General features: G+C 45.6%; 1 protein-coding gene across 1 annotated transcript in view; it reads left to right on the top strand.

The window, feature by feature from the left end:
- The window catches only part of TTC7A (tetratricopeptide repeat domain 7A), a 276,147-nt gene that overhangs the window by 37,302 nt on the left and 217,492 nt on the right, over window positions 1-21,353 (top strand). The window contains exons 6-8 of the mRNA XM_060247872.1: window positions 9,144-9,222; window positions 14,496-14,656; window positions 16,005-16,068. Of these exons, the coding sequence (XP_060103855.1) occupies window positions 9,144-9,222; window positions 14,496-14,656; window positions 16,005-16,068 (304 nt within the window). The remainder of the gene's footprint in view (window positions 1-9,143; window positions 9,223-14,495; window positions 14,657-16,004; window positions 16,069-21,353) is intronic.

Consider the following 21,353-nt stretch of genomic DNA (forward strand, 5'->3'; position numbering starts at 1 on the left):
CTGTCATATAGAGGACAGTGCAGAATTGTTTTCTGTTGCCCTGGGCGGTTGGACCAGAACCAACAGATTGAAATTATAGCAGAAGAGTTTCCGGCTGAACATTGGGAAGAATTTCCTGACAGAGCGGTTCCTCAGTGGAACAGGCTTCCCTAGGAGGTGGTGGGGTCTCCTTCCTTGGAGGTTTTTAAACAGAGGCTAGACAGCCATTTGACAACAATGCTGATTCTGTCAATTAGGCAGATCATGAGAAGGAGGGCGGGAAGGGTTGCATCAATGCTTAGTTCTTCTGACCTCTTCTTACATGTCCAGGGAAATGCTGATTGACACTTTGGGGTCAGTCAGCAATTTTTCTCCAGGCCAGTTTGGCAAGGCATCCTGGAGGTTTTTGCCATCTTCTGGGCATGAAGCAGGAGCAGTGAGGATGTATATGTGCAGGCAGGTATTTGTGAATTTCCTGCATTGTGCAGGGTGTTGGACTAGATGATGGTGGAGGTCCCTTCTAACTCTATGATTCTAAGTAGTAGACAAACCAGGTTCAAGGACCTTTGAACTGCTGTGACATCACATATTTATATAAAACGGCCAGTTTGCTTCTTGTTCCTATTGTCTGGATCAAGTTGGGGGTCACTAAATTCTCTTTTGTGAGTCATTTCTTTTATATAAACACAAATATTTATTATTTTTAGGGTTACTCAATATTTTAATGGTATAGCAGAAAAGAAGAAAGGTCTATGCCTTGAGGTGGATGCAGTAAAAAAATATTATCCAGCTTAAAAGTTTAGCAATTTAATGATCCATTGAGATGTGGTACAGTTATACTCTGTCCTAGTGAAACTAGTGACACAAGTTGTTAGTTTTGGTGGGGTAATACCCTGAATTTTAATAGTGGCAAGGGGAGACAACACTGGGAGATTGATGGAAAAGGGAGAGATGTGGTAAGAAGGGGTGAGTGTGATGAATGCAATTGCACGTTAGTTCAGCTCTCTTTTAGTGAGTAGTAAGGAATTAAGTCAGAGGGTTCACAGAATTAGTGCGTTTTTTGAAAAGGAAAGAGAGAGAGATGGTACCACACAAGTATTCTAAGAAGGATTCTGGCAAGAGAGAGTGGTTGGAGTCAGCAAAGGAAACTTTTGGATGAGAAAAGAATGAAAGTCAGAAACAGAAGGGGTATATTTTTTATATTGGAGGGTGCTTATTGAGGATATACGTTTCCTCAGCTTCTTCTAACTCTCCCCCTTTTAAAAAGGCTGACAAAGCAATTGTTTTTAGTTTCATGGCACAATTGGTCCGTCTGCTGTATAACTAACACTTCAGTATAATATGCAGCTGGATCCTATGTATATTATACTCAGAAAGAGATCCCATTGTATTCAGATGTGGGCATGGGATAAAGCCCTAGTCTTCTTAATCCTTAAAAGAAGTGGCACCTTGGGACCCGGAATTTAAAGAAACACAGTCTGCTCCCAGTTTTACCAATGTAAATGTGACTTCTAGTTTTGTTTAGTTTTCATTACAAAAGATACTGGTGCGTAAGAGACTGGGTGATTTGAACTTTTTGCTTTATATGCCACAAGAGGGCAGACGTAGAACTCTTAATTAACTATATACCTAACATTGTTAAATGGGGGATGGTTTCTTCATCATGTTCCTCAGTATATGAGAGGAACTTTTTCTATTAGAATTTACTCTTTTGCATCTCAAGAGAACCCAAGCATCATTTCTCTGTCCCCAGTGTAAATTTGTTCCATGTTCTCCATCAACCATAAATGATACCATTTCTCTGTGGCAACTCATAACCAGTGTTCCCTCTAAGCTGAGTTAGCGTGAGCTAGCTCACAGATTTTTAGCCTCCAGCTCACAGATTTTTGCCTTAGCTCAGGAAGAATGACCCCAGAGCACACTAATTGATGCAGCAGCTCACAACTTTAATGCCATTAGCTCACCAAATAGAGTTTTTGCTCACAAGACTCTGCAGCTTAGAGGGAACATTGCTCATAACTGTCACGGCTGGGGCCGGGTCAGGCAAAGTCCAGAGGCAGTCCGAGGTCTGTAGCCAGTAAGCAGGAGGGTCCGAGGCGCCAAATCCGAATCACTGTAGAAATATCGCAGGTCTGAGGTCCAGAAGCCGAGGTCAGGGAGTCCAGAAGTCCAAAGCCAAAGTCAGGGAGTCAGGAACCAAAGTCAAGCCGGAGTGGATGCTAGAATGTCAGGGAGATGACTAGTTGCTTCCACAAAGCTTCCTCCCAAAGCCCACAGCTATATAGCCCTCTGCTGGCTGTTGCCCGTTTGGGCTAATTGCTGGCTCAGGGAGGCAGCCAGGATCCTGTTACCACTCAAGCATCCTTGCTCTTAGAAGGGCCAGAATCCTCTCAGAACTCAGGGCTCAGGGAGCGTCTTGCTTGTGAGCGTGCCGCCCTCCTCCGATCCCTGAGGTCCTGCCGGAGGCGGTCACGCACACGAGCCACCCGAGAGGGCGAGGCAGGGGGGCTGGGATCTTCTCCAGCAGGAGGCAGGGGCACTGGTGCAGGTGGCAGGGGCACAGTTTCCTCATCAGACTCAACTTCCTCTGAAGGGTCCCCAGCACCCATGACACTATCCCCCCCCCCAGGGCCCCCCTCCGTCGAGGGACCTGGAAGGTCGGGGTGGTCGTTGTGGAACTGGTGCACCAAGTCCGGGGCATGAAGATTGTCCTCGGGCTCCCAAGACCGGTCTTCTGGGCCGTATCCCTCCCAGTCCACCAGGTACTGGAGGCCTCCACGATGGTACCGGGAGTCCAGGATCTGGCGCACCTCATATTCTTCCTCGTCATCCACCAACACTGGTGGTGGCGGCGGTGGGGAAGGAGTCCGAGCTGGGTCAGGGGGTGCAGCCGGAACAAGGAGGGAGCGATGAAACACGGGGTGAATGCGGAGGCGGGGTGGCAACTGGAGCCTGAAGGCGACGGGGTTTATTTGTTCAACGACGGGGTAGGGTCCAATGAACCGTGCATCCAGCTTGTGAGACCGACCAGGCCGGCGCAGGTAGCGAGTTGAGAGCCACACCTGATCCCCCGGCTGCACTGGAGGGCCTTCTTGCCTCTTTCGGTCCGCAGCCCGTTTATATGCCTCCTTGGCTTGCTGTAGCTGCTCTCGGAGCAAGTCTTGGCTGGCACGGAGTTCTTGCAGGTAGGCATCGACGGCGGGGACATTCGTGGGTGGTAGGATCGCTGGGAAGAACCGAGGGTGGTACCCGTAGGTTGCAGCAAACGGGGCCATTTGGGTGGATGAATGGACCGCGTTGTTGTATGCAAACTCCGCTAGGGGCAATAGAGTGGTCCAGTCATCCTGCTGGTAACAGGTGTAACAGCGGAGATATTGCTCTAGCGTGGCATTGGTGCGCTCTGTCTGGCCATCTGTCTGTGGGTGGTAGGCCGAGGACAGGTGCACTCGAGTACCCAGGCTGGAATGGAGGGCTTGCCAGAACCGAGAGGAGAACTGAGGGCCCCGATCGGAGATCAGATGGGCTGGGAGTCCATGCAGACGAAAGATGTGTTGCAGGTAAAGCTGGGCTGTCTCCTGAGCTGTGGGGAGTTTCGGGCACGGAACAAAGTGGGCCATCTTGGTAAATAGGTCGACGACCACCCAGATACAAGTCTGACCCTTGGAGCGTGGAAGTTCCGTGATGAAGTCCATCGAGATGGTATCCCAGGGTCCTGAAGATGTGGGCAAGGGCTGCAGCAACCCTGAGGGTTTGGCTGGGATGTCTTTGGCCCGTCGGCAGACGTCACAGGAGCTGACATAGCGGGCAACATCAGCGCGAACTCGTGGCCACCAGAATTCCCTTGTCAGCAAGTGGGTGGTCTTATGCTGTCCAAAGTGCCCGGCGGGTAACGAGTCGTGGGTCAGGCGTAGCACTTCTGCCCGCAAGGGCCCGGGCGGCACATAGAGGCGTTCGCGGTGTAGCAAGAGGCCGCCTCGAGTCGTGAACTCCCCTGTTGGGTCATCTTGGAGAGCCTGGAGGTGTTGCTGGACCCAGGGATCATTGGCCTGGCTAGCCCGAATGTCCTCCACGAGTGCTGGTGAAGTGGAGGTGGCTGCAAATACTGAGGGCGGCAGGATTGGAGCAGCGGGCGCGGTCTCAGTTGAGGCAGGGGCGTATTCCGGTTTCCGGGAGAGCGCGTCTGCTTTCCGGTTCTGGGTATGGGGGATGTAGGAGATCCGGAAGTCGAAGCGAGAGAAGAATAGGGACCACCGGATCTGGCGCTGGTTGAGACGGCGGGTGGTCTGGAGGTGTTCCAAGTTCCGGTGATCGGTGAGCACTTGAACAGGGTGGCGAGCCCCTTCAAGGTAATGTCGCCAAACCTCAAACGCCGCCTTGATCGCGAGCAACTCCCTCTCCCAGATGGTATAGTTCCTCTCTGCAGCAGTGAGCTGCCGCGAGTAATAGGCGCAGGGCTGTAGTGGCTGGGACGGCTCCTCGCGCTGGGACAGCACTGCTCCCAGGGCCACGTTGGAGGCATCAGCTTCCACCGTAAAGGGAAGCTGGGGGTCGGGGTATCTCAGGAGTGGCCCGGTGGCAAAGCGAGTCTTCAGGGTGGAGAAGGCGTTATCGGCCTCTGGGGACCAGTGGAAGGGTTCTTTGGGGCGGAGTAGTTGAGTCAGGGGTGTGGTCAGGGATGCGTAGGCCGGGATGAATTGCCGATAGTAGTTGGCAAAACCGAGGAACCGCTGCAGGTCTTTGCGATTCTGAGGAGCCTGCCAGGTCAGGACCGCTTCTACTTTTTTCGGGTCCATGAGGATCCCCTGCGGTGACACGATGTGCCCAAGGAACTCGACGGAGCGCAGGTCGAAGTCGCACTTCTCCAGCTTGGCGTAGAGACCATGGGCTCGTAGGCGCTGCAGGACCTGGCGGACGTGCTCGGCGTGCTGGGCAGGATTGCGGGAGTAAATTAGGATGTCATCCAGGTATATGATCGCGAAGCGGTCGAGCAGGTCCCGGAATATGTCATTCATGAACCTCTGGAAGACAGCGGGGGCATTGGTCAGTCCGAAGGGCATTACCAGGTGCTCGTACTGCCCGTATCGGGTCCCAAACGCGGTCTTCCATTCGTCTCCGGGCCGTATGCGCACCAAATTGTACGCTCCACGGAGGTCCAGCTTGGTGTAGATTTGGGCCCCCTTTAGGCGATCCAAGAGTTCAGGGATCAGTGGTAGAGGGTACCGGTCGCGGATGGTGATCTTGTTCAGGGCCCGGTAGTCATTGCACAGCCGGAGCTCCCCACTTTTCTTCTTCACGAAGAGCACTGGAGCAGATAGGGGAGAGGTTGAAGGTCGGATGAATCCGCGTTTCAGGTTCTTGTCCAGGAAGTCTCGCAGAGCTGCCAACTCCGGCTCCGACATTGGGTACAGACGCCCCACCGGGAGTGGTGCCCCAGGTACCAAATCAATGGCACAGTCGTAGGGCCGGTGAGGGGGAAGCTGATCAGCTCCTGTCTCTTCGAAGACATCAGCAAAGTCCACATACTTCTGAGGGAGCTGAGGACCACCACTCGGGATGCCAGCTGCTAGAGTGGTGGGAGGAGTCAGATGGGGGCATGGGTCTCGGAAGCGTAGTTCCTGCTGGGCCCAGTCCACGATGGGGTTGTGCAGCTTCAGCCAGGAAAGGCCTAGAATCAGCGGGAAGCGAGGCATGCGGGCGACATCAAACCGCAGCTGTTCTTGGTGCTGCTGGACGTGGAAGGTGATGGGACAGGTCTCCTGGGTGACGGGGCCAGAACGGAGGAGGCGCCCGTCAATAGCCTCCACCAGCGACGGAATCCCTTTTGTCTGCACAGGGATCTGGTGCTGCTTCACAAAGGCGGCATCTATAAAACAGTGGGCCGCTCCCGAGTCCAGCATGGCATACACGAACAGCCAGCGTTCGTCAGGCAGACGGAGTTTGACTGGTAGCAGGAATGGCCCTGGGGTATCAGCCCGCTGTTCGGAGGACCCAGCTAGTCGCCCCAGGCTGGGGGGTCCACTTACGCCTGGGGCTGCCCTTTTGGCGGCGGTGGCAGCGAAGGTCCAGGTATCCGATGCTTAGCAGGGCAGCCAGAGGTATAGTGGCCTGCCGTGCCGCAGTAGAGGCACAGATTCTGCGTGCGGCGTCTGGTCTTTTCCTCTGGGGTCAGGCGGGGTCGAGCAGCTCCAAGCTGCATAGGCTCATCCTTGGTGCTGGTACTAGCTGGGGACGGGCGAGGAGCCAGGTAGCACGGCGCAGGGAGCTGGCGCCCTCTGGTCTTGGCTTGGCGGCGACTTTCCAGGCGGCCATCGATGCGGAGGCAGAGGGTGATAAGTTCTTGGAGCGTGGGTGGCTGCTCCACCCTGGCCAGTTCATCCAGGACCTCCTCTGCCAACCCCTCAGTAAACTGGTCCATCTGGGCAGCCTCATTCCACGCCAAGTCCTGGGTCAGGAGCTTGAATTCAGTGGCATATTGAGCCACCGAGGAGTTGCCTTGTTTCAGTGCCCTGATCTTCCGGTTGGCTGTGGCTGCTTGGACTGGGTTTGAGAAAGCAGCAGACAGGTGGGCCTCAAACCCCTGGTAATCAGTCAGTAGGGGAGAGGACGCGAGCAGTAAGGGTGTGGCCCATTTGGCCGCCTGCCCCTTTAACAGACTGATGACGAAACACACCTTGGTTTTGTCATTGAGGAAGTCCCGTGCTCTCAGTTCAAAGTACAGCCGACACTGTGCTAAGAAGGCAGGAAATTCTTCCACGGCACCCCCAAATCTGTCAGGTGGGGGAACTGGGCACTTGGCTGGAGCACTGGCCGCAGGTTGTTGCTGCAAGTGCACTACTGCCTGTGTTAGCTGCTGTACCTGGGCTTGGAGCGCAGCCAGTAGTTCTGTGGTTTCACTTGCTTCAGCATCCATCCTGTGGAGTGGGTGTTTGTCGGTGGAAGCAATCTGTCACGGCTGGGGCCGGGTCAGGCAAAGTCCAGAGGCAGTCCGAGGTCTGTAGCCAGTAAGCAGGAGGGTCCGAGGCGCCAAATCCGAATCACTGTAGAAATATCGCAGGTCTGAGGTCCAGAAGCCGAGGTCAGGGAGTCCAGAAGTCCAAAGCCAAAGTCAGGGAGTCAGGAACCAAAGTCAAGCCGGAGTGGATGCTAGAATGTCAGGGAGATGACTAGTTGCTTCCACAAAGCTTCCTCCCAAAGCCCACAGCTATATAGCCCTCTGCTGGCTGTTGCCCGTTTGGGCTAATTGCTGGCTCAGGGAGGCAGCCAGGATCCTGTTACCACTCAAGCATCCTTGCTCTTAGAAGGGCCAGAATCCTCTCAGAACTCAGGGCTCAGGGAGCGTCTTGCTTGTGAGCGTGCCGCCCTCCTCCGATCCCTGAGGTCCTGCCGGAGGCGGTCACGCACACGAGCCACCCGAGAGGGCGAGGCAGGGGGGCTGGGATCTTCTCCAGCAGGAGGCAGGGGCACTGGTGCAGGTGGCAGGGGCACAGTTTCCTCATCAGACTCAACTTCCTCTGAAGGGTCCCCAGCACCCATGACAATAACTATGGAAATTGTCTTTCAGAAGTGGTGTAGAAAGCTCCATCCCTTCTGGCTTTCATAAATGGTGCAAAACATTTCTTTTCCATCTGGCATTTGGGTAATTTGTGGCGGTTCTGTTTTTCAATAGTAGTTTTTAGGCCAATGTTGACACGTATTGAATTGTCTACTTTCCATATCCATGTTGCTTGTCTGTTGAATATGTTATGGATTTTGTAAACTACTTTAGGAAAAGCAATATAATAAATTTTAAAATAAAATAAAATTGATATATGCAATTTTGTGAGCCATGACAGGAAAATTATGTGCTAAAATGATACAAATAGGTAATATCAGGGCTTTTAGCCTGGATCCTCTGGGATATGGTAAAATGTATCCTTCCCATTCACATGGTTGGTTCTGGGTATTAACAGTGGAATGTGGAAGTCTTAAAGCTTATGTACTGCTTGCATAGAAGAATTTGATGAATTTTCCAGGTAATCCACAAAAATAGTATAGGATTACATATTTTAATTCTAGTGAGGGCTGAATCTGGATATATACTAAAAGGAGGCCTGCAACACCAGGAACACTTTTAAAACACACACACACACACACACATATGTGTGTGTGTGTGTGTTTTAAAAGTGTTCCTGGTGTTGCAGGCCTCCTTTTAGTGTATATATATATATATATATATATATATATATATATATATATGATTGTAGCATACAAGTTAATCCAATCTTTTAGGAAGGGGAGCAAGATTGGGTAGCAGGGGGAGGAAACCTCTCAGCAAGGTTCCAAGGCCTGAGTTTTAAGCATTTTCTAGATTAAGCTTCCAAAAAGCAGTGTGATTTAAGAGTATTTGTCAGGGTTACCTTTTCAGACCTTGTGTTACTGTTGCCCCTGACAATCCCATATATGGTCTAAATCCTGCCTGCCTTAAATGAGTGTTTCCATGATATACATGGTAGATGTTCAAGATTAGTTTGTTAAAGAAACAATTGTGGGTCTGATTTAAATGTGATGCTAGCAAGGCACACACCTCACCCCCAGCCCACCAATCTCTGGTTTGAGATGGACTTCAGTTGCTGCTAGCAAGCCATGAGGATCTTCTTCACTTCATCCCTCATTTGGCATGGCTACTCACATCTCTTAACACCATATGCACATATAGCAAGTAGATACCATTGGCCATAGATCCCTGGCATCTGAATTGTGTATTTACTTGAAATTGAAGAGATGTGTGAAGTCGCTACAAAAATGTCTGCACTATTTGTGTGTGGTATAAAGGCAAAGGCACTTAGAGATGATGCAGTCATTTGATGAAGCAGTGTCTATGTAAAAACAGGATCAGTGGAAACCTTCCAAATGTCTCCTGTGTTCATCAGAGATCTTCTCATAAGACACCATCTGGAGTAAGCTCTTAAGAATCTATTTTTCAAAGGTCTCATTGACTTGCTTTATCGACATTAGCCCAACTTGAGATCATCATTATCATTCAGCCAGTTTGATTATAATTAGTATTTTATATGTCAGAGTTTTTCTTTTTCCTTCCTGCCTGCCTGCCTGCCTCCCTTCCTTATTCAGAGTTCCCCATCAAATCAATCTTGCCTTTATGTATCTTGCCTTTGCTTTTCCCCTAGCAACATCGTGAAAGGCATGAGAGACCTCCGAGATTTATTAAGGACCACGGAAACAAAAGCTACTCAGAGCTTCAGAATGGTAAGACTGATTGGGAAATGTCATGGCCATTCTTTTGGGAGATGGGAAGAAAACAATTGTATTTGGTTCTCATTTTTGGCACAGATGTGTCCTTTAAAAAAAAAAATCCTTGCCGCGGATTGTGTGGCCTTGTTTGATCTGAGGAGAAAAATAAATCTGTTTTGTAGTTCTGTATTAGATTACTGATTAACAGGGAATCAAATAGAATTTGATGCAGGTGAATGCCAGATGTACAGTTTGTCTTCCATATGAGAATAGTTTTCAAATTGAGAGATGGAATATATTTATTACTGGCTCCTTTCAGCCTCATGTAAAACTTGCTTCTTTGGGTTTGAGACTGTCTTGCTGTGATAGATATAGAGATCTATATGTAGGTTGTGATTCTGTACAGCCACAGAATAATAAATTTATTATCAGAGATGAGATAGAATCTGAAAGGAGTGGGAAAGGTTGTAAACCATTTTTCAAGAGCACTTTTTCCTCCTTCCAGCTCTTGTAAGACCTAAACCTCATCTGGATTTTGTATCAGACCTAAACCTCATCTGGATTTGACATCGATCCAATTTGGCTTAGAGATTTCATATCCCACTTCCCCTCTTTTTCCCCAGACTCTTTCTAATAAGGCTTGTACAGCCAGAGCAAATGGTGCAAATCAGAATAAATTATGAAAAGTGAAAAAACACATTTGTTTAAGTTGTATAATAAGGTAAACAGATTGCAGAATTCACCTTTTTAATGAAGAATTTTGTATGGAATGAGAAGTCCCCAGTTCAGTTCCTGGTACTTCCAGCCGAGTACCAAAAGCTAGGGAAGACCTTTCTCTGCCAGTGACCCTTGCTGCCAGCCAGCTAGGCAATACTGAGCAAGATGAGCTAGAGTCTGTTACTCCATTTCCAGCTTCAGTAATGCAAGTGTTGTGGGAATACAGAAAAGTGGGTGGAGCAGTGGACTTGGGGAGAGGTAAGGTACAAGAGGCAAACAGTGCTCTCACTTTGTATGTGAATAGGGTAGACCCAATTGTCATATCTAGTTTGGCACTAATAAGCTAAACTGGAAAAAATATTGGTCCCACTTCCCACCTTTGCATGATCTCCAGCTCCTCTGCATGGTGCCTATGAACAGAGGATGTGTCTGCATATACACTCCCTCTGCATATATGCTCAGGAACACAGCTTTCCAAATATTAACAATCATAGGGATGGAGTGTATGTAGGGCTTTTTTGGCAGAAAAATCCCAGCAGGAACTCATTTGCATATTAGGCTTTACATATCAGGCTTTACAATGAATATTTCTTGTTGTCTACCTTGTGAATTTTTTTTAATGACATAGTTTGGTTCCTGTTTTCTTTCAGTGCTACATTATTCGGAACAGGAAAAACAAGTACTTAAAAATTGTGGACATGCCTTTATTTATTTATTACATTAGATTTCTAGATGTCTTTTCCCTGCAAAACAGGGCCCAGGTTGGTGTACATCAATAAGAACATTCATATATTAATTTAAGAAAAACAATAGATAGTAAAAGTACAATAACTGGCCTAATAACATGATGCTAAGACTACCAATTATGCCTTGCAGTGGCAGGGGGGAAGGGGAGACAGGAGCACTAGAGAGATGGAAACTGTCACTGTCCTCAACCAAACACCTGGCGGAACGTCACTGTCCTCAACCAAACACCTGGCGGAACGTCTCTGCCTTACAGGTCCAGCAGAATTGCATTTAATCCTGCAGGGCCTGGATGTTATTTGACAGAGAGTTCCACCAGGTTGGGGCCAAGGCAGAAAATGCCCTGGCTGAGGACAACCGGATGTCTCCTGGGTTGTGGACCGCCAGTAGGTTCTTACCTGCCAAGCACAATGTTCTTTGGGAGGTATACCAGGAGAGGTGGTCCCAAAGATACATGAGTCCCAGCCGGTTAAGGGTCTTGAACCTGATCTGGTGCTCCATCTAAAGCCAATGCAGCTCATGTAGCACAGGCTGGATGTGTGCTGTTAGTGAGGTCCCTGTAAAGACCTGCACTGCCACATTCTGGGCCAGTTCAAGTTTCCAGGTCAGTCTCAAGGATAGACCTGCATAAAGCAAGTTACAGTAGTCTATTCTGGAGGTGACTGTGGCATGGATTGCTGTTGCTAGGCCAGGGCAAGACAGGTAGGGAGCCAGTTGCCTGATCTGGTGTAGCTGGAAAAATGCCAGTCTAGCAACATTTGTGATCTGGGCATTTAGTGACAGGGAGGCATCTGGAACCACATCCAAGCTCTTGACAGTTTGTGCTGGCATTAAGGGCACATAGTCAAGAGCCGGGAGTCAGCACCCCAGACCTGAATTCCCATCTACCCATCCACAGCACCTTAGCAGGATTCACAGCTGGCTCTGTTTTAACCATCCCAGCACAGCCTCCAGGCCCTCAGCCAAATTTGCTGGGGCAGTATCCAGCCAACCATCAAGAGATATAGCTGGGTGTCATCAGTATTCTGGTGACACCCCAGCCTGAAGCTCCACACCAATTGGGTGAGGGGGCTCATATAGATGTTAAACAACATTGGAAAGAGAATTGCTCTCTGAGGAACCCCACATACTAATGGGTACCTACTTGACACCCTCTGTCCCAGCACTACCCTCTGTCCTCAACCTTGGAGAAAGGAAGGAAGCCACTTCATGACTACCCCATAAATTCCTGTGTTGGTGAGGCAATGGGTCAAAAGATCATGGTTGACCATGTTGAATGCTGCTGTAAGGTCCAGTAGTAACAGCAGTGCGACCCGCCTTGATCCAAGTGTTTGCAGAGATTGTCTGTGAGGGTGACCAAGGTCGCCTCCATTCCATGACTGGTGTGGAAGCCAGAATGGGTTCAGCACTGATGTCTCATCCAGGAAATTCTGGAGATGTTCTGCCACCGCTCTCTCAATTACCTTATCCAGAAACGAAAGATTAGAGTTTGGGCGATAATTGGAGGATCCATAGGATCCAAGGTTGGTTTCTTTAACAGCGGTACAACTACAGCCTCTTTTAGTTCTTCTGGGTAGACTTCTGAATCCAGGGAAAGATTGATAACATCTAGCATGGGGCCCCATATTCCCTCACCACTGGCCTTCACCAGCTGTGAGGGGCACAGGTCCAAGAGGCTGGTCTAACAGCACCCAGAATCCTGTCAGCATCAGCCCAGGAGAGTCGGCTAAAGGTGTCAAATACTGAATCTAAAGATGGCCAAGGGGCCTCCAGTTCACTTACTGTATAAACATTGGCCAGGAGGTTGTGGCAGAGTGACAAGACTTTATTGGCAAAAAAGTTCACAAAACCCTCACAGCTAATAGCAGAATTCCTAATATTTTGGGTTCTCTGAGTGAGAGGGGTTAAAGATCTAATTACCCTAAACAATTGTACTAGATGAGGGCTAGCAGAGGTGAGGGAGGTGGTATAACATTCCTTTTTTGCAACCTTCGCCGCCACCTCATAGGATTTCATAAATGTCCTATAATGCAGTTTCATCACATGTACACCACCAAGCTCACTCTACTCGTCTAAGTTACTGTTTTATCCCCCTGAATTTCATGGTGTATTGGGGGATAGTTTAGGTTGGGAGCAAACAGGATGCTGGGGAGTGATTTCATCTATGGCTTCAGAGCCTTGCTAATCTAATAGTCTGTAAACTTATTCTATTTCAAGCTAGTAGTCGTTATTTTTATTGTATGAACTGTAACAATTATGCATGATGAAACTAACTGGTACACAATAAAGCACACCGCATGGGTTACAGTTTAATAAACATTAAACTGATGCTGGATCAATTCTGTATTATAAATCTGCTAGAGCACTGACAGATCTTGTTTTAACAAAATTCTCCTGAATCATCATCTGTTTGGGAAAGGAGTTGTACACTTTAAAGTCTACCTTAAAGGTAGACTCAATGGCATTATACCCACTGAGGTCCCTGTCCCCAGGTTCCACCCCTAAATCTCCAAGAGTTTCCAAGCCTGGAGCTCACAATCTTCCAGGGAGGACCTGGAAATACTAACAGAAGGAGAGGTGGAAAAACTTCCCTCTCTTGTCTCCTCTCTTCCTTTAGCCACCTCCCGCCAGCCCGAATTCCAGACCCGTTTGCACTGGAAACCTAGGTCTGGATGGAATCTGTTCAAGATTCTGCCTACCATTTCTCTGTACCTAGATCCATGTCCTCCCAAATGCCCTGCAGCATAACTCTGACAAGTGGAGAGATCCCTGGTCTGGTATATTTAGAAACTGCCCTTTAAATCTTGAGGAGTCAGGTAAAACTCAAGAAGAGAAGTGGTGTGTTTAGTGAAGAAGTTTGTGTACTAGACAGAGTACCCCCTCCTTCTGGAAACCAAAATAGCCAAATATGCTCAAGAAAGTATACTGGAAAGTTTGGGAAACACTGGAACATATGCCTCTCATTTTAAATATTTTAAGTCACTGTGAAAAGCTTAAGAAACTCTTGCTTTATATATATATGAACTGTAGTCTGTGCCTATATTGATTTACCTCAGAAATGTTACTCCTGATTCCACTTGACCTTGTCCCTCTATGCTGAATAAAGTATTTTGTTATTTTTGAACTTTAAAAGCCTCAAGTGACATTTCAGTGGTTTAAGATAAAAGGGGAATCTTAAGCTTTCCCTCAGATTCCTGGGATGCAAAATTTCATACTATGACAGAGTGGGACAGCCATAGTTCTTCAGAAAAGAAGAGGGTTGCACAGTCTGAAAGGAAGAGAAAAGGGGAGGGAAAATCTTGCCTCCAAGGGACAGAAATGGGCTAGATCATTATATCTAGTCTAGAGCTAGAGAAGATGATTGTAAACTACCAGGGAGCAATAAATGTTGGAGCTATACTCTGCATAAAGAAGGTTACAGGTCCAGTACTCAGCATCTCCTGCTAAATGGGTCAGGAAGGAGATATCCCTGTCTTTTGGTACCACTTTCTGATATGAACATAAATGTGAAGAGACAGGAGATCCAATAATAAATCTATAATATCTTGTCTAGTTTTTTTCCTTAGTAAGTACTGCCTATACAGCTGGCTGTGCATGGGATGCTTGAACAAGAACCATAGCCAAAGAGAAGCCTCAACATACTTCTGTGGCAACAGTTAATATGTGGAAACCATGACCAAATTAAAGAAAGCAACTCTATGCACCTGCAGTATATCATATATTGTAGTGACTCATGGTATCAAATGGAATTCTTAATCATGAGAGTAACAGTGCCTTTCTGGGTTTGGTAAATATGTTCCTCCTTCCTCCCCCCTACTTTTTTCTAGGCAGCTGCCAAACAACTGGCAGAAATTCTCCTCCATTCATTGAGTGAAGATTGTTACTGGAGCCCCTTGTCTGATCCTCTCCCTGAGTTAATGAACAAAGAAGATAACTCTTACATTTGTGCTACTCTGCGCAGAAGACTACAGCTACACACTGGAGATAAGTACGTATGGTCCCTTCTTTTACCCATTAATGCCCAGAGCCCCAACCCCATCTAGCTAAGATACCAATATATATGCTAGATAACACCAATTAATTGTACATCACCAGCAAGCCTTCCGGCTTCAGTCACTGATTGAACTGCTAAGAAGTCATGGAATCTTCAGAATATTTATTCATTTGATACTCTGCTTACGACCTGAGTTCGATCCCTGGTGGAAGCTGAGTTTTCAGGTAGCCGGCTCAAGGTTGACTCAGCCTTCCATCCTTCCGAGGTCGGTAAAATGAGTACCCAGCTTGCTGGGGGGGAAAGTGTAGATGACTGGGGAAGCCAATGGCAAACCACCCCGTAAAAAGTCTGCTGTGAAAATGTTGTGAAAGCAACGTCACCCCAGAGCTGGAAGTGACTGGTGCTTGCACAGGGGACCTTTCTTTTCCTTTTCTTTTATATATCACCTTTCTGCCAGTTGTCTACAGTTCAAAACAGCTACGAGTGCATCTACTCCTGTATGGACCCCTTACTTGAGATCAGTAAGAAAGGCCCAGCTTCAAATTCTATTCATGCAGAGATGATTAAAGAATCAATGAAACTCATTACTGAAGCGTCATATTTCCTCCTGCCCTGGCCTGGAAGGCCCTGGTTAGTACTTGAATGGGAGACCACAAAGGACATCCAGGGTCACTGGCAAACCACCTTGGTTCATCTCTTATTTTGAAAAACCCATGGGATCTCTGTAAGTTGATTGTCACTTGACAGCATTTTCCACCACCAGTATTCTCTCACAAATCTTAACATAATTATTGGACAAGTTTCACCAAGGGGGAAAGCCCCCATACTGGAAAGGAAAGGCTGCGTGGTATTGGTGGGGCTGGGAAGCCAAATAACTGAACAGGACACTGGATTTCATTTACTGAGTCACACTTAAAGCATCATTTTAGCTGTATATCATTGTTGGTCCACATAGTTTGCGTTTTAATTTTTGCTTTTTAAATAAAAATTTATACCGTTAAAACTTCACTCTGTTTGTGAAAGTTTTTAATGCCAATTTGCCAAGGGGAGAAATGGGTCAGATAATCTGGGTCTAAACATCATCAGCTGCCATACTTGTTGGAGCCTGTTCCCTCACAAGATACACGCCACAGCTTTTAATCATCCAGGTCTGAAAAAAGCTATTATATAACAAATAAATCATGCATGAGTTGTTTCAAGTTACTAGTCCTGTGATGGTGTTATAAGAGTGCCTTATGAGCTAATTCTTATCTTCCTTATTTCTGTCTTTAGTTGGGTTTGGTTTTCATTTTGGAGTGGTTTGTTTTGATGAAAAAACAACTACCCTGTGTTTGTCTTTCAGCCTGTACAGCCCTAAAGACAACGTAGAAGAGGCCCTCCTCCTACTCCTGATCAGTGAGTCCATGGTAAACCAAACTACAATTGTTTTAAAGAACAATACTACTTTAAAAAATTAATTACAGCAATTGGGATTATATCAAATATATGCATGACAAAATTAATTTTGTGTGTGTGTGTGTGAAATGCTTACAAAACAGCTGGAAATAAAGCAGTTTTTTAATGCACAGAGAGAGATGTTGCTTTTCTGAGCCATCCCTATATGATTATCAATCAAGCAACCATTTTAGAACAGTCTGTGGAATCTGTCTGGGCAACAAAAAGCCTTTACATTGACTTAACAATGGATTTCCCCAGACACTCATTTTATAGTGCCATCCTAACCAGAGATACACCCTTTTACAGCCATTGAAGTCAGTGGTCTTAGAAAGGTATAGTTCTGCTTACAAGAGCTTTGCAAGTCACTAAAAAGCAGGTGACAGTATGGAAGGGGGCAGAGAATGAATTTTTTGGATTTTGGGATCTTTCTTAATTAGCAGGTTGATATTTAAGTGACTGCTAGTTATTCAATCAATGCAAAAGGTGGCCTTTAAGAAAGCTTATTTGGCACTGTCATATAATTCCAAGCTGAATCTTTTCTTCAGGGAAAAAAAATCTAGCTTCTATCATAAGGGCAAGATGTTTACAAATTAATTCAGGATTATGAACATATGTACTCAGTTTACTAAAACTTACTGAACACTTTTTACTAACTTCCAAAATAGCATAAGGAATAAAGCAAATAACAACAACAACAACAATAATAAAATGAAGATCTCATGACAGCAGCATTTATAAAAACTAATAATGTCCTTTTTTCAGTTAAAAGGCTATTGTGAATACAAATGTATTATCATTTTTTTCATAATAGTTGGAGGAAGGAGCTAGGTAAATCTCCTGGAAAAGACATTTCAGAATTTTGGAGCCATCATCAAAGAAGCTCTTCTTCACACAGAAATCATGCTAGAAGCGCGGGCTTGCAAATCTCAAAAGCACAACAGGATTCATATGGGAAGAGACTCTCTCTAAGATGTAGGGTGTTCTTCCTTGAAAAGATTAAAGTGCTCTGCTCAGTGGACACTCATCCAGGCACCAAATACCATTGGTTGCTCCCAGTCTACTGATGTCATCACCCTTCCTCTTTTTTAATGCACAGAGTCAATCAGGTTGTATTTTTATTAAATAGAACTACTGCAGATGCAACTGAAAAGCAGTGCATTCTTATGATTATTGAAACATTTAAGAAAAGGATTTGACAAACTAGGGAAGAGGAGGGAGGTGAACATCCTTGGAAGTACCTTTGCAGAGGAATCAAGCCCACTAGAGACCAGAAAGCAAGGGCTATATATTTTGGGTACTGCCAACACACTCAAAGGAACAGTCTGACTCACAGTCAGCCCCTGTTCCTGGTAGGAGGGAAACTGGCATTGTTTTCAGTAAACTGGAAGGACTTTTCCAGGAACAGATGGGTTCTCCAGCCAGTTACCAAGACCTACATGATAGAATTTGCTGGCACACCCAGAATCAGCTGTATATTTTCAACAGCCCAAGGCACAAAACTAAGAAACATCTTATTGTAAACAATGTAATTAGTGATCTTCTGCAATTTAGAGTTATTGAGAAGGTTCTAGAAGACTTTAACTGAATGGGCATGTACTCTGTTGTTTTTATGTTTGTTTTGCTTTCAGTCTGAAAGAAAGATGAAGATTATCCTTGGTCTGAACAGAGTCTTAAGAGATTTGTGACTTTTTTTTCAGTAGAAAGCATCACTTTGACAGTAAAAGGGTTTTCTTAGCTCTGAATGATCCATATTTTCATTATGCCCACATGACAGTAGCATCAAAGGTATCTCAAATTTTACTTCAATGGGCAATATTATTAACTTTTGCTGTAGATTCTGTTTTTCTCCCAGGACATTCACATGTTCATATCCAGATGATCTGTTCTTCCAATTACTGTCTCTGGATGAATCCCACAACACAGTTTGGAGAACAATGGAAATCCTGACTGTGAATTTTTGTGATCATTTACATTTAAAAAAAAATAAATATATGGTCCATCCATTTGGCCCTAACTTCCTTTTTGCAAACTGAGTCTGGGGTGCTCATCATCCTTCAGTCCTGTAATATGGTAGTGGTTACAAATATCAACAAGCAGTTGAATTAACACAGACTACAAAGAGGCAGTACGTTTTAGCAAGCAGTCAATCTGTATTGCATTGTATGAATCCAAAGCAAAGAAACAACAGGAGAGTGACTGTTTCAAGCAGCAGGCAATTAATACAAACAAATGATCTTTCAATATCATGTTGAAATTTCATTATACAGACTTGAAGGGAAACTGGGAATTTGAAAATTAACCTTTCATTTCTGTACACAATATAAGGAGGATGCAAACAAAAGAATCCCATGGTGCCATCGGTGGATTATGTGCCTCAGAAGGGAGCTTTGACTCTCAAAAATGTACATCCTGGAAATCTTGTTAGTCTCTAAGGTGCTAGAGACTTGAATCTTGCTATTCTACTGTAGATCGACGTAGCTACTCACCTGAAAACAGGAAATGGCCATGAGTTTCACTGTATGCCTCTCCCTACTTCCCCTGCTAAATAGGTTGTTAAACAAGATCTTGATGGAGATGGTGCTCCATATTGGCTGTGCAGGGTTTGATAGTCCAGAGTTCTGGAAATAAGCCCAGGTGTCCTCCCTCACCATAGTACCACTTTCAGTTCTGCTTCCTCACAGGTCCAGCATGACATGGGGAAATCTGTGTCTCTTAAGCAAGAAGAAGAGATAGATATGAAACACACTATGATATATAGGACATGGTTTTGGTGTTGGAGAAATGTTAAAGTATGTGCAACGTGATTGCTCACGTTCCTCCTTCCCTCCTCTCCCTCTTGTTTTCCCCCATCGTCTATTTAGACAGCAGACTCTTTGGGGGATAGGAACTTATCTGTTTTTCTCCTATGTAGTTATAATAATAATAATAATAAATTTTATTTATATCCCGCCCTCCCCGCCTAGGCAGACTCAGGGCGGCTAACAACAGTTCAATAAAATTATACAATATAGAATATACAATATAAGGTGATTTAAAACAACATTGAAATTATACATTAATTTAAAACAACAATCTAAAACCAGTTCGAATGTCTGGGTCATTCCATAATTTAAACGGCGGTGATCTTCCTGATGTTATTCTGTACACTTATATTATGGCAGGGGTCACTAGATAGATCATTGGTGGATTAAACAGCCATCCTATCAACGTCTACAAAAGCCTGCTTGAAAAGGATGGTCTTACAGGCCCTGCGGAATTGGTCCAAATTCCGCAGGGCCCGTACCTCCTCCGGAAGTTGATTCCAAAGGCACGGGGCTATAACAGAGAAGGCCCGTGCCCGTGTACTCTGTAATTTTGCCTCCTTTGGCCCAGGGATAGTCAGCGTGTTCTTCCCTGCTGACCTCAGTGCTCTTTGGGGCTCATATGGGGAGAGACGGTCCCTCAGGTAGGCAGGTCCTCGGCCATATAGGGCTTTAAAGGTGATAACCAGCACTTTGTATCGGACCCGGTATGTAACTGGCAGCCAGTGCAGTTCACGCAGCCCCGGCTGTATATGCTCCCATTTCGGGAGTCCTAATAACAGCCTGGCCGCTGCGTTCTGCACTAGCTGCAGCTTCCGGGTTCGACACAAAGGCAGCCCCATGTAGAGGGCATTGCAGTAGTCTAGTCTTGAGGTGACCGTCGCGTGGATCACTGTTGCCAGGTCCCGGCGCTCCAGGAAAGGAGCCAGCTGCCTTGCCCGCTTCAGGTGGTTCATCATGAACACTGATGGCACTGAATAAATGATACACAACAACAACAATAATACTGCAGTAATAATAATAGTAGTAATAATAATCTGTATAATGATCAATCACTACCAGACTTCAATGCTTATTATGGATTCAGAAAGCACTTAGACAGGAAGGGTGCCCATTTCTGGGTCAGTTTTAATAACCTTTCCCTCGAGGCGTCTTGATTCTGCCGTTCCTAATTTTACTGAGAGCTTTCTCAGACCTAGGAATGGAACATTTCCCCCCTATGTTTATTTTGAAATGCCCTTATTTACATTTTGGAAATCTAGTCCTCTCTTAGTTTTGGTAGCTCAAAGTACATTGCAAATGCCATAAATCAAGTCCTATGTCTGCCTTTTTTAAAAAAAAAAATGGCAAGAAAACGGCATCTTGTTGGCAGGTTGTGAATCAACAAGTGATTCAGGAATCTGGATGGGTTTGGCTAGCTTTTCTGTGCTGAACTGGAAACTAGGATGCCTGCAGCCAAGATTAATAAACACCGTGCCCAGTGTAACAGAGACTAGAAATAATTCATTACAGCCTTTTTATTGAGTCAAAAGAGGAGATGAGATTTGACCTTGAAAAGGCTGAGGGGAAAAAGAGGACAGGAGATGCTGGAAATCAAAACAGGGAGCATTTTCTGGCTTTTGTGGTTCATTTAACCCAGGCTAGCTGTGGAGAATTTGTTCTGTCACAAAAAAGAGAATATGTGAGGGGATTTTTATTTATTGTGTTGATGATTTTTCCCACCTGAAAGCAAATAACAGCAAAGTTTAAAACAGCTAAACTGGCATAAATTTTGTCTTACTCATTTAACTGATTTAATTGTTTTAAGCTTTGCTATTTATGAGGTACTGTACTATAAAAGTAATTAATTGGCAGTGGTGTCTGCTTATTTTCCATTCAAGTCAACTCTACTTAGGATGCCACTGTAAGAAAAGCTCTGCTGGATCAGGCCAAAGGCCTCCCCAGTTCAGTATTGTGTTTCTCCCATGGTATAGTACCTTGTAAATTCAGCACCCTGTCTCTCATTGAACAGGAGAGGAAGTTATAAAATCATTTATAATGAATAGCTGGATTTGAATCCAGCAGTACCTTAGCCATAGGGAGCTTTGACTCTCGAAAACTTCTACCCACAAAATCTTGTTGGCTGCTACTCTCTAAGGTGCTACTGGACTCAAATCTAGCTATTCTACTGCAAACCAACACAGCTATTCTTTGAAACTTTTATAATGAGTAACTGACAAACTAAAATCCATGGTGAAAATTATTTATTTATTTAAAATATTGATATACTTACCTTTTCCCCAAACATCTCAGGATCCAAGGTGAACAATATTGTAAAAACAATGGAATAAAGGAATAATATTTTAGACAACAATATAAAATGCATTAAAATCTCATTAAAAACCAGTGTAAAACACTGGCAAGATATTCACTCTTCGTCCCCAGAGCTCTCTGAAATAGCTGTTTAGTAGCCT

Source organism: Heteronotia binoei, chromosome 1, assembly GCF_032191835.1.
Source record: "Heteronotia binoei isolate CCM8104 ecotype False Entrance Well chromosome 1, APGP_CSIRO_Hbin_v1, whole genome shotgun sequence".
In the NCBI taxonomy this organism is placed as follows: Eukaryota; Metazoa; Chordata; class Lepidosauria; order Squamata; family Gekkonidae; genus Heteronotia; species Heteronotia binoei.